This window comes from Dermacentor andersoni, chromosome 11, assembly GCF_023375885.2.
Source record: "Dermacentor andersoni chromosome 11, qqDerAnde1_hic_scaffold, whole genome shotgun sequence".
Classification (NCBI taxonomy): Eukaryota; Metazoa; Arthropoda; class Arachnida; order Ixodida; family Ixodidae; genus Dermacentor; species Dermacentor andersoni.
Genome location: NC_092824.1, coordinates 79489279 through 79502599, shown reverse-complemented (window position 1 = coordinate 79502599; position 13321 = coordinate 79489279). Strand labels below are relative to the sequence as shown.

The following is a 13321-nucleotide window of genomic DNA, read 5'->3' as shown; positions in this document are numbered from 1 at the left end:
TTTGAGGCAAAACCATATCAGCCTCTCTTTCTTTAACTTGACTGCAATGCCTGTGGCCTTGTGTGCTGTGGTTCTGAACTGTGTCCTTCCTCATATCTTCATGCATTCACTTGAGCACTTCTGTTTTGCTATTTCAATTTCTTGAAGTTAAGGCATCATAGAAAATAATTTCATTTCCTTGCAACACTGAAGGTCAATGCATGGAACTGGAATGATTCCTGTGATTGAGGTTGTGGTGTCACGTCAATGTGCCTTCTAAAGAATCTGCAGAATCACCAGGCAGCATGTATTGATCTCGGAAGTTCATGCTATTTGCATTTGGTGCAAGCCAACTTCCTCAGTTAGTTATTCCTACTGCTGTACTGATGCATACTTTGTTTCAGTTTCAGTGCTTGTATGTTGTTTTATTTTTGTTTATTTGCATTCTTCTTATTTATTGAGTTTGGTGTATTTCTTTCTGTGCCCAGCATGCACTTGCTGTCTTATTGACGCATTTGCTGCCAAGAAGTTTAGGGCTCAGTAACCCGTCAAGCTCTCTTGAGTTTTTTTTCCCTCGATGCCCCTCTGCTGTTCCGAGCAGTTGATAACTCACTCGTTCATTCATATGGTACTGTTGGCCTTTCATCCATGCTGGTTACTTAAGTTGCACAGAACTCCCGAAATCTCTTTTGCGTGCATCTGTGCATCTGTGTCTGTTTTCAGCTGACAACGTCATCCTCTGCTTCCATATTTTCGCTTCCCTGCCGCAGATCAAACTTAGGGACCGGGACGACGCAGTGAGCGTGTCTAGCGTCTCGGTGAGTGGGTCTGCCGAGGAGCCCCCGTACGCTTGGAGGCCCCCGCCTCCCCAGGTTGGCAGCTTTGGAGGTGACGACAGGGAGACACGGCCCAAGATGACCGACTCACACCTGTGAGTTCCGCTGCGGTGTTCAACTCTTGCAGTGGGACCAGCATTTCCGCTACACTTAGTAGTAACTGCTTGTTGCCTGGGAAACTTGTTTGCATGCCCGTGTGCATGGAAGTTGAAAGACGTAGAGGAGTGCGTAGCAGTGGCTTTGCATTAAGCACCTGAGTAGTCTCGCTAAGTCTTTATTGGGGGGAAGCACCTGCTTTCTTCAATTTTTCATTTTGTTTGAACATGCACAGCAAAAGTGATTCCACCTTGTTTGAAAGCTCAAGGGCAAGAAAATGAGAGGTGGATGGGGGACAGAGAGGACATACAGCAGGGCTAACTCCAGCAGATAGCTTTATTCAAAATGAGGCACCAGCGTATGAGTAGAGATGCCTGCCTTGCCTTACTTAATCAGAATCAGTAATGAGCGTTCTTTTCCAGCTAGGAAAAGGGATGTAATGCTCTCGTCACTTGGGAGACCTTGTCACTCTTTAGTTACTGCTTCAATATTCTGCAGTGTGAGAGTACCTCTATCACGGCATGACTGCCCTTCCCCATATTTTCTGCGCTTGTGCTTTTAAAAACATGTCTAGCCTAAAAGGTTGAATGTCAACATTTGTTGACTCGGGCAGGGAGAACGTGGAGAAGGGCGTGCAAATTGTTATTTCGCAGTTGATAACGGAGGCATTTTAATGAAGGTATCAAGCTTCCAAGCCTACTGTTGTTACAGTTCATTTATGGCATCAGCTATTTAATATCTACCCACTGCACATTTGTTCAGTCATCATTCCTGCCTTTGCATCTCCAGCACATCATGTCGTAATTTCGAAAGCAAAGGGTGTCCTTGACTTAAGGAACACGACAGGATCCTTTGCAAACTAGAGGCATTCGTTGCTCTGGAACATCAAGAACACCTAGTTGCTGTCACTTGCTATGCTTGTGCAGGCTTGGTTTCGTTAGTGTCAGCTATATGTGTAACACTCAAGTCTTTGAGTTTACTGTCTTTGAAGCCTGACTTTCAGTTTCTGCCATGGCAACAGCTTGTGCAAACACTTAGCTTTGGAGTCAATTTTTGTCTTTTTGTTGATATTCCTTGTGAAGTGTGCAAGATTGTGCTCCCAAGCAGTGCCCAGCATATGGATAGCAATATGACAATGATGTGTGAAAGTGGCATATGATTGAGGATCACTCATTGGATATTGCTCACTTAGAGGTGCCTTTTTTCATATGTTAATCTTTTATTTTGTGAATGCCAGCAGGGAACTGATGGTATGTCACCTTTGAGCTCACAGGGCGGCCGTGTCAGCACTCAGTGTAGCTTGGGCGTTTGTTGGCAGGTAAAATCTGGAACATTTCTGTTAAAGTATATTAGGGGGAACTGAATAACTGAGTTTTCAAGTTGCCATGCATATTGCTAGACGATGGATTGTGTTTCTCTACACTCCATTTCACAGGCAACGTTGTGGAGGATACCCAAGTAGTTTGGTCATAGAAGTGTCCCTCTGTGCCTTTCGCGGTGCAGTTGCTTTTGGTTTGCAGTTCCTTCTACAGAATAGCTACTTCACATATTATAACTACGACTTCCAGACCTAAGGTTACACCGAATCACACATTATTTGTGCACATTTATGCTTGCAGTGGGCAACGTACTGTGTTTTGGTCGCAAGCGGTGCACTGTAGCTGCCGGTTGCAGAAGTCTGCTTGTTCGACGGTAGACAGGTTCATATCGGTGATGTCTTCCGTGTAATAATTACATCGTATTTTTCAACATAATAAAGCATGCAAGCAGCGAGAGAAGTCATTTTAGCCTTCGCAGCGTTGCCTCGTGTGTTTGGAATGGAGTGTAGCTTGTACAGTTTTTGTATGGCAGTTGTAAATTGACTCTGCGGTGACTGGAAGGCCACATTGTACTCTCAGTGGCAGAAGAATGGCGGGGCAGTGTATGTGTAGCATCTACTAGTTGCGAGAGGGAATCGCCTAGTGTTAAACCAGAGCTGTGAGCAGTATCAAGGGCAGCTATCAGTCAACACCTTTTTGTGACCGTGTCAGCCACAGCAGTTAATTGCTTGTGGCTTTGCTTACAAGGCGAGGGTGTAGGCTGCCCTAATTTCACTGACAGCTTACTGTGGAAGCCTGCAAGAAAAAGGGAGTCAGAGAGGGCAGCATACTGAAGCAATGCTCTAGCAATCAGCAGCACAGAGAATATGAGAGTTCTACCCCCTCAACTGTAGTAACTTTAACAACGTTCCACAATTCTTGTAATCGTGATGCTTTGAGGTCTTTACTGCAGTGCTTTTGAGTAGATGCCGAGAGTACTTGGTCGTGAAGTATAAGTCGGTATTACAGAGTAATGGTATTGAACAGTGGTGACTACTTCAGTGAAGGAGAAGCATTGCTGTTTGCTTTCTAGAAATGCTGCGCAATGTCAAATGGATTTGAGGGCTTACTCCCATGTTCTCGAACAAGCCTTGACCCGAAACTTTTCTTTGACTTTCCACCAAGTAGAGCACAGTGCCACCCCTTCACCGAACAAGATGCTCTGCTTCAGAAATGCTCCTCAGTGGCTCCTACGATGCCCAGTTGTCTGAGAAGCACATCACCAGCCTGGTACACTTTATGTTTACCACAAGGGCGAGGCTCCAAAAGTATTGCTCTAAAGCTGTCGGGAAGTGCCGCCGAAATCATTAATCACTTTAGAAGAGGGGGAGCGCACTCTCTTGGGTGTCTAGATGGAGTGTTGAAATGTTCTAGAATACGGGGCCTAGCTCCCGTCATAGTACTAGCCATTAAGCCATTAAAAATATAATAATAAATAAAACAGAGCCGGCACAGCTCACGCTTCTCACTCTGCAACCTGGCTTCTTTTTGTGTGCCGCCACCTGATCGCTCCTCTTTGTCACTTTCCTGGTCGTGACATCGCTCACGCTTTCACGCCTCCTTCCTCCTGCCCTCTGCTTTGCTCTCCTGCCCTGTTTCCATCGTCTCCTGCAATCACCCACTGCCTTGTCTTTCCTGGCCACAGCATCATTAACCGAAAGACGGAATCCAAAGAGGAAGAGCACCTCGTGCGCACTGAGCTCGTCGAGAAAGTGCAGAGGTTGGTGTCGTCACTGCCGAGCCCGCAACCTCTCGCGGTCTGTGAGGGTTTCTTCGCTCTTGCCTAAGACAAGGTCTCCAACGAGTCAGCAAGTTTCTCATCCATGTAATCCATTTTACCTGTGTTAAAAGATGAAGACAGATTAACAGTGCTAGCCAAATACTGCATCGAAGCTAAGCGCCGGCCAACTTTGTACATGGCCGCCTAAGACAACAATGATTGAAAAGCACGCACATGCCAGATAAGATGCAAGGCGTGCACAGGACGAAAGCTGGGCTAGCAACTGAACTTTATTGTGGACGTAAATTCACATGTGCAAGCACAAAGCAGCAGGTAGCTTGGGATAAAAAAAGTGGGAAGAGCACCATTCATTTATTTTGGTGCCCACAGAAATTTTAGGGAACTTGTCTGCAGATCTCTTGGGTTTGTTGTAGTCCAATTTGGAAACCAAATGCTCTATGCGCAAACAACTTTGTCTGTATGTTGGAGGTTCTCTTATGGCAAAGAAGAAGAAGTATTTTAATGACTGGAAAATGTAGAGAGGTCGGCCAGATAATGGAGCATCTGGCCTGCTACTCTACGTAACAGCAAAGAGCAAGATAGGTAGCCGATAGCTTGATTTTGTACTGACAGAAACAAGAGGGCATGCAATGAGGTGTGCCCCGGAGCTTTAGCTACACTTGCAAAAGTTTTGGCGGAGTTTTTTCATTTGGGCTTGCCAGGCATGGAGGCAGCTGAGAGCACCTGAGTGTACAGGTTTCATCTGCTACTCTTCCGATTATGAACTTGCTTCAGTTCTTTTAGATACAGCTTTACGCTAGCATTAAACGATTTGCGTGCCACATGGGACACCCACCAAGTTTTAAATGCATTCCGGCTTGTGAGGCAGTTGCAAACCGGAATAGCGTGGCACGGCTCAAGAGGCACTGAAAATCAGAACCTCTTTCACGTTACTTTGTTTTAGGCAAGAGTGAAGATACTGTCACCTGACTGTGCATGCATGTTCCTTTGCTTTTGTGCTTTTGCTCTTCTTGCATGCGCAAACCTCAGTGGCTGCCTGTGTCTCTCCTACATGGTGTTGTACGTATATAAAAGAGCCCTGGCATGAAGTTAAGCTATGGTGTCCTCATTATTAAATGATTTGTGGGTTCTAATTCATTGCACAGTATATCGAGAGCAGTGTTGCCTAAAGTGTGACAATTTGTGTCTAAAATTGTGTGGCTGCCTAACGTTATCAAGGTCAACCACACTGGCCTGACAATGCACAGAGGTCTACTAAATAATGTAATGTTGCATGTGTTTATGTGTCATTTTTCATGCTCAAAGTTGTGAGACAAAAGTGAGTGTTATACTACGATGACGGCGCTATTGAGGCGCCCCTTGGAGGTTATGTTAGACTACATTCATCTAGCAGCTAAAAATGAAACATACTACTATTGCAAGTGACATCATAACTAAGTATCTAATACAGCTTTCTTACTCTGTGCTAACATACTGGATCAGTGAGCACTTGTCAAAGAAAGAAAGCAAATAGCTAAGAGAACATCCAAGAAAGTTGGCATCAGTGACCCTCGCTGCATTACATCTCATGCCTGTGCGTTGCAGTTGCATTTCCACTATCTGGCAGCCAGTCAGCAGCATGTAGAGTGATGTACTTGTTCTAAATCTTATTTAAGTTTGGAAAAAGGTAGCTGACGTAAATGTGTCGGTGCAGAGAGCATTTGAAGGACACCTTTGAAAACGGTTGATTTTGTGTTAAGAGATTTTGACCCACGGCACTCAAGATGCCTCATGAATGCACCCTCATAAAACAGTTGGCTAGCTCACCCATTGTGAAACTTAAGTTGCACTTATAAATTTACATTTGCAGTTGAAGTGTGTTTACAGAGGCAACTCTGAATTTACCGTGTTTTCTTTTGCTATTGCATTAATATGGTATTCATCTTTGGCCTGCAGTTACCATGATTGAATTTAGAGGCATCTGGTTGAATAACTGTCAGAATCGCTGTTACTGTCAGATTTGCAGCGCGGTGTTTTTTGCTCATGACTTCAAATAGCGTGTTCCCAGAATGTGTGTTTGGTGAAAGGTGGCTGTTACATAATGTTTCTGTCAAATTTTACTCTATGTAGGCGCTACTATCCTGATCAAACAACTACAGAGTATCATCGCTACATGTAAGTCTGAAACTGTTGGAGTGTACCTGTTTGTGTATGTGTCTGTGGTGAATGTACCTTTGAAGCTGGAGTCATTGCTCACGTGCTTGGCAGTGGGCATACCTGCATGTAGGGTCGTGTGTTGCCGTTAATTCTCACACTTTAGTGCCTGATGGTGCATCCAGTGGTTTTGTTAAGTACTTCAGTACTTTTATTGTAATTTATGAATGTACCTTTAATAGAAGAGGCATGCTTGCACATAGCTGTCATGTTGCCTGTTACCGTGCTGCACTTGATAGTTTTGGTGAAAAGTTGTGGCTGCTGAACATTTGAAATTTGTATGGTGTGCCGATTAACAGTGTGCATTGTGTGTGTAGTGGGAGTATGGTAAATATTTATTGTTTTTTGTCAAGAACTTGAGGGCACGAACTGCTGTTGTTGCAGCAAAATCTTGTCATTTATGCACTTACCGGCACCATATGGTTAATGAGACGAACTATATCTGTTCTTGATTTACATGTGTACATGTCAGGGCAGTTGCATTACATTTGAACTTCATCGAGAACAGAATGAGCAAGATAGGCATGTGAGCATCCTTTTTCTCTGTGCATTTCCCACGTGACATTAACATGTACTTCTTGGCTCAATTCTGTGCCCTGTACAATCTGTTCTTTCATTTCTAAAGTGTACGCTGTGCAGACGACGGCTGCAAGGAGTTATAGTTTGTTAGGTTAGCTAAGTAGAACAGACTGAACCAGGCAAAGGCTCTGTAATGTGCTTTGCAGAAAGAATGAGTCATTGTACCTCGTTACCAAGGAAGGAAACCCAGACAGAAGCTGTGTGCATGCTACTGCTGTGTTCATTTACGAGAGCGAAGCACTGCAGCTTTATGGAATTATGCCATTGTTGTAAGCTCACAGCAGATGTTGCTGAACGCAGTGCATAGCCAAATCAAGCTTGAGTGCGGAGTCCTCTACAAATCGTCTCGTGGCTCAGTACCTTTAGACTCTTGCCTGCCTCTTACAAACGTCCTTGTCTCAACACTGACATAAGCAACCAAAGGGAATTCAGCTTCGTGCGCTGCAGTCTGCCTAGCGTAAATTAAGCCACTTGTTCCTGCTTCCTTTCCAGGCAAGATGGCAGCTCACCGCAGGTGCAGGAGTCCTACTCAATGAACTACCACAGTACAACGTCGACCAACGGTCACCAAGTGGGCGATGGCGAGCACTCGCCGAACTCATCCAAGCTGGCAGTGCCGGGCGAGAATTCCCAGCTTGTCAGCCGAACAACGCAGCAGACCAAGACACAACAGGTGCCGTACGCTGCATTGCGTTGTCTAAACCATTAAGTGCCATGATAGAGTGTGCTCAGGCGCACTCCAGTCTGATGAGTGCATCAAGCTGCCATATTTACTTACGAAGGCCCACCCTTTGTCTAAGAGCAAAAAATTAATAAAAAATTCACCAAGCGTCACGGGCATACTTGTGTACTGGTCAATTTGTGCAAATCACTACTATACAGTGCTAGTTACTGTCCTGCCAACAATTGCACCTCTTAACTTACAGTACAATTCTAACTCCTGCCAGCGCACAGATTTCTTTTACTCAGTCCTGTGGATTATGCGGGTGGTTGCCATGTCGGGGAATCCATTGCAGGAAAGAACCTAGACAGCTGATGCTGTGAGATGCGTTCATGTCTAAATGTGCAATGTTGGTGCTAGAAGGCACACCACTCAAGTTTTTTTTTTTTTTTTTTTTCCTCAGTGAAGGATTTTACACCTTGGGACTGTCTGCATAATCTGTTTTTCTCACAGAGTGAGACAAGCTGTCCTTCTGCTTTCTTTGCAGGTCAAGACGGTCACAAAGGTAATAAAGACGAGGGAAGTCCGTCACGTGGGTCCCGACGGTCAACCGCTGGAGTACAACCCGTACGGAACGCACGGCATGCCCATGGCAGGCTCTGACTACGTCACATATCCCTACACGGGTGCCACTGACAACTCCCATGGCTATGGCAGCTACGATACAGGTAGGTGGTCCTCTTTGAGGCATGGTTTTCGTTGGTCTGTGATTAGCCTACCTTAATTGTTTTCAGCAGCTTGACTGTTGATGTTGTTCGAGTCATGCGTCATAGGAAAGTAGTTTGGAGGAGGTCCCCAAAAAATTTCGTGTTTGTTGTACACTGTTCTGTTGTAGCGTATTAAGGTATCTGCTGCCGTGCCACAATGACTATTTAAGCTTTCTTCTTTCCTTTGAAGATTGGTTTGTCCACATGTTTCCGATAAAAACAGCCGAAACCAAAGCTAACCAACTAATTGACGAAGTTATCTAACTAAACAAACAATATTATTCACTGAATAATAACTTGCCTGACTAAAGTAACTAAGCAAATATAAACGAGAAGAAAAGGGATTAACCGAGGAGCCAATTTTTTTTATTAGTCGTAGCATAAGAAGCCAACAAACACTGACACCAAGGACAACATAGGGGAAATTACTTGTGCTCAATAAAGGAAATGGTAAATTAATGGAAGTGAAACTGGATGAAAAAACAACTTGCCGCAGGTGGAGACCGAACCCACAACCTTCGCATTCCGCATGCGATGCTCTACCAAGTGAGCTACCGCAGCGCCGTTTCCCCATCCACTTTCTTGGGTATTTATGTGTTACTACTGGAACTAACCCTGGTTTTTCCGAATGTGAAAGAAGCCCGCAAAAGCACACAAAACCACGTTGTGTAATTTCACTGGCTACAGTAAAAGAAAAAATTCAGGGTTTTCACAGATCTTGTAGTCCGTTAACTTTTGGCGATGGCTGTACTCACTTGTGGGCTGGAGTGCCTGCCCCAAGGCTTTATGGGTACCACAATATGTCTTACTACTGTAAATTATCTGAGAAGTGGCTGTAGCTTCGTGCAGCTAAAAAAAAAGGCCAATACTTCACTTGTTATTGCAGGCGAGCCCCCTAGTCCAGCCAGTCAGGTGGCGCCCCCGCACGCCGCCTATCCCCAGGACTATGCGACTTACGGCTCCTATTTGCGCGACTACGACTACGGCGGCTACCCCGGACAAGCGCCTACACCTCCTTCGGTCACGTCGGAGTCACCCTTGCCCCCCTCGCATATGGCTGTGCCCCAGGCCGCATCGTCTCGAAGTATGATGTCGCCCCTCATGGTTGCCCCTGACGGTTACACCCATGGAAATTCGGGTTACGATGAACTTGACCCCCAACCTCCAAGGGGCGGCGTGGAGTATGCACCGGACTGCTACAGGAGTACACCTTCACCGGCACCTCATCCGGATCGCTACGGTGAGAAGCGCTTTGTTCTTCAGGTGGAACGTTGTTGATGTTTTTCCAGCTAATAAGGGCTTCCCAGTTTGTGAACCCTAGTGGAAAGCATCAAAAATCTTCCATTTTGATGGCATTCGGTTTATATCATTTTCTTGGACAGCAATTCTCTTGCGTCCTTTTGCCAATGAATATCTGCCATCACCTGTACACTTCAAGCACTAAGGAAAATGCAGGGATGAAAGCAAGGACACCATGTTCGTCCTTTTGTCCCTGTTTTTTTGTCTTCGTGTTTCAAGTCTTGCAGTAAAAAAGGAACACCACTTGTCCAGCTCTGAAGCCTTAGTTAAATAGCTGTCAGCTTGGCTCGACTATAATAACAGTGTTGTGAATCACCTGAAAGGCATGCAAGAAGAGGACGATGTGTGCAGAAATGTCTTGTGTATTTTGTACCTATTTTTGTTGAAGCATGCACCATAAGTAGACATGATCGCGGCCTACAAACGTTGATGTTGCAAGAGCATGGTAAGCAATATGGTCAATCTTCTCAACTTGTAGGTTTAATGGCAATATATATATATATATATAAATAAAGGTTTTAGAAACATTGTTTTGTCTCTACAAACATTCAATGTGCCTAACAGTGCCATCAATGAACTGTGGTTGCAATGAAACAAATTAAACAAAGGCTTTGCACTGATTAATTCTCGACTTGCATTTCCATCTATGAACTGTTTTTGCCGGCTCCCATAGTATCTGCTTGGTATGTTTTCCATGCTGATATAGTATATTAATTTTGCATCATTGCACACAATGTCACGCTCGCATGATTGTGCAAGTCTTCCACATAGTATATTGACTATTGTACACCACAGCCTCGCGATGTGATGCTACTGCAGTCACTTCTTGAAGGCTTTTCAAAAGCAGGCGTAAGGTGTTGGTGAGGAAATACTTGGTTTCGCAGCGCCGCTGCACCTTATGTAGTCCGTGATGCAAATGGTAAATTTTGGCTACAAAGCATAGGAAAGAAGGAAAAGCTTAACTATACATGTTGTTGCTATTCTCTTGACAGTACCGAAGACCATGCTATTCCACCAACACTGATAAATTGGCACCACCTGTCATTAATAACTCCCTGTGTTGAATGCGAAGTGCTGCGAAACACCCTACAGATCCGCACTGCATTTCTTTCTACGTCATCACCCTGCAGTTTAGCATCTTCTGGCTAGCAGTGATAACCATGACAATAACCAACCTGTGCAGGCACCTATGGCTACTTGGGTGCGCCCGGTGCCAGCTCCCCCGGCTACAGCCCGGGCTACGAAGGTGCACCCCCGCCGCAGGGGTACCTCGACCGCAGGCCAAGCTATGACGAACACCAGGCGGGTCCCCCAGGTGGAGCGAGGGGCCCCTATGGGGCAGCTCCCCCACGAGCCCTCTTCGAGGAGGAGGAGGAGGAGGCCAGCCCTGCACCCCCACCCCTGGAAGGACAGCTTCCCCCCAGGCCACCTTACGTGGGACCCCCTCTTGATGGTTCTGACCCCAGAGGTCTGCATTCCCTTTCACCATTGACGCTTTCTCACCACATGCACTTTGCATGTCCGGGGCACGTAGTCCTCATTTTTGTGAGTGCCGGATGTGCAGAAAGTTGGACAGGGGCACGCTTGGGCGAGGGGGAAGTTCAGTTTTCGTCACAGCACGTCAGATGACGTGGCAAGCATGTGTCCATCATTTACATGCTCGATTATGGCTGTGGTGAAGAAAAATAGCAATCTCATGTTTTGTAAATTTACATTTCATTCAATAATGTCAAGGAACAAGAGTGACGGACATTTTAGCAGATGTAATTGCTTGATACTGGTCGAATTACATGCCGTGCTGCCCCTTAAACAAGCTACAATGGCATCCTTGAGCAGACGACGTCTGCCGACACCACAGATTCACTTGCTCGAATGCGGTGCGTGTGCATGGGTGTGGATTCGTAAGTGACCTTGGAAGGCAAATCTCCGATTAGAGTTGGGATACGGTGTGCTCCAACAAGCAGACTGTCGTGGTTCTTTCCGCTGTTTGCAGTTTTTCCGTCTCTCTTGTTATCCGTAATGTAACTGCGCAAACAACAACGGATGAAGAAGGAAACAGCGCGCTTCCTTCTTCGTCTATTGTCATTTGTGCAGTTACATTATGCATTCAACTATCGACCACCAACTAGCCCCCCCACCTTTCTTTGTTTCTCTTGTTATCACGGGCTCCAGCTTTGTGCCATCGGCACCCGTTTCTCAGACATTGCCTATGCATTTTTCACCTTGCCACAGAGACGAGCACTTTCCGCCTGTGCTATTTAGGGATGTGGTGGAATATGTCATGCCAAATTGCAGCATTGGTTACACATCCATTCACGCATACTTGTTCGCTGCAAGTACAACTTCGTTTGACTGCACATGGATTTGTGTAATATTTGTGCTTGTGAATTCAAACGTTCTTGTGGCTTTGTTTATTGTGCTTTATCTCTCTGGATTTCCAAGCAGTCATACACTTCTAAATGCATGAGAGCAATAAGTTTCTGCACGCATGCATATAATCATTGCAACTTGTCGCATGCATAAGGCAGATTCTGTTAAAATGTTGCTTGAAGCCAGAAGAACAAAGTTTAGACAGATTCATGTATGAGGGTTGATCAAATTAAACCTGTTTGCCGACAGCATCTGAGAAAGCACGCATTTTATTTAAAGAGACTAAATTCTGTGCTGGCTCATCCGCAGGGTTGGCACGATTATTGCTCACAGAGATCATCGTTATTGCTCTACTTTGTGAGGCAGTGAATTGGGAAATATGAAAATCTGGAGGTCACGTGGTGATTATGTCAGCTCGTCCGTTTTGGCCCGCACAGTTCAAATTAAAGAGCAGGTACAGGACCTTCAGCAGCTATTCCTTTATGCAACAAATTGATATACAGTTGTCTCTCTTTAAAGGGAACCTCAAGCAGCCAGGGAAATTGGCTCCGTTTATTAGGAGTTCCATTTACGGAGAGACTCTGCAGAGATTATTGAATGAATTCAAAACCAACCAACCATGAGGATGGTGTTCCATTTAAAGCAGCATTTCCATTTAAGTAATTTATGTTTATAGAGATTCCACTGTACCACATTTTCTCGCGTATAACCGGCACCTAAATTTCAGTAAAGTAGATGGTATAGTTGGGGTGTGAGCTATATGGGAATTTCGCCTTTTAGTGCGGCAGCGCGCACCGCACGGTCTTGAAGCCACTCCTCAAGGTGAGGTTCTCCACTATTCAAAGTTTCGTTATCTCCTAGGGAACCCCACCCCTCTCTCTCCACTCCTCTGTGTACAAGCTCCTTTCTTCCCTCCTTCATGGTCGCCCGTTCTCCTCCCCTTTATGGGCTGCCATTTACGTTTAGTGGGTAGTTAGCTAATTGGGCGTGCGGTGCCGGAAAACTCTTATGTCACCTATTCCCGCGGCACTACCTCTGTCCACGCGAAGCACTTCGCTATACGACAGTGAGCCAAATGATTAGTAGGATTTTCGGTTCGGTCGCGTTTGCTCCATCGCCGCTGCCCATGCCAGGGCAGCTCCGTCTACACTGTCATCCGCTGTTATGTGAATGCCAGCTGGGAAGTCATCCGATTCACGACTCACTCACGACTGATTCATCTGCGATAAAGTCCAGCGTGAGAATCCAGCTTTGTCAGCATCGCCGAAGATACGACGTGAATGAGTCATGCATCTGCAGATGGAGACTGTTTTTGCAAACATCTGAGCTTTGTCGTACATGGTTATTTCCACGGATTATATGAGCGGATTTTTTTTTTTTTTTCTTTCTGGGCTGTTGTAATTGGGGGTGCAGGTTATACGCAGTGGTGGATTATACACAGA

The 13321-nt window shown here is 45.5% G+C and overlaps 1 protein-coding gene across 7 annotated transcripts in view; it reads left to right on the top strand.

Annotated features, from left to right (window-relative positions):
• p120ctn (adherens junction protein p120) overlaps nucleotides 1-13321 on the top strand; it is a 123320-nt gene that overhangs the window by 77084 nt on the left and 32915 nt on the right. For 6 of the 7 annotated variants that reach the window (XM_055064173.2, XM_055064174.2, XM_055064171.2 and 3 more), the window contains exons 4-10: nucleotides 750-910; nucleotides 3915-3989; nucleotides 6120-6164; nucleotides 7275-7455; nucleotides 7991-8171; nucleotides 9097-9450; nucleotides 10693-10977. In XM_055064173.2, coding sequence (XP_054920148.2) covers nucleotides 750-910; nucleotides 3915-3989; nucleotides 6120-6164; nucleotides 7275-7455; nucleotides 7991-8171; nucleotides 9097-9450; nucleotides 10693-10977 — 1282 coding nt within the window. The remainder of the gene's footprint in view (nucleotides 1-749; nucleotides 911-3914; nucleotides 3990-6119; nucleotides 6165-7274; nucleotides 7456-7990; nucleotides 8172-9096; nucleotides 9451-10692; nucleotides 10978-13321) is intronic. The other variant, XM_055064175.2, reaches the window with a different exon arrangement.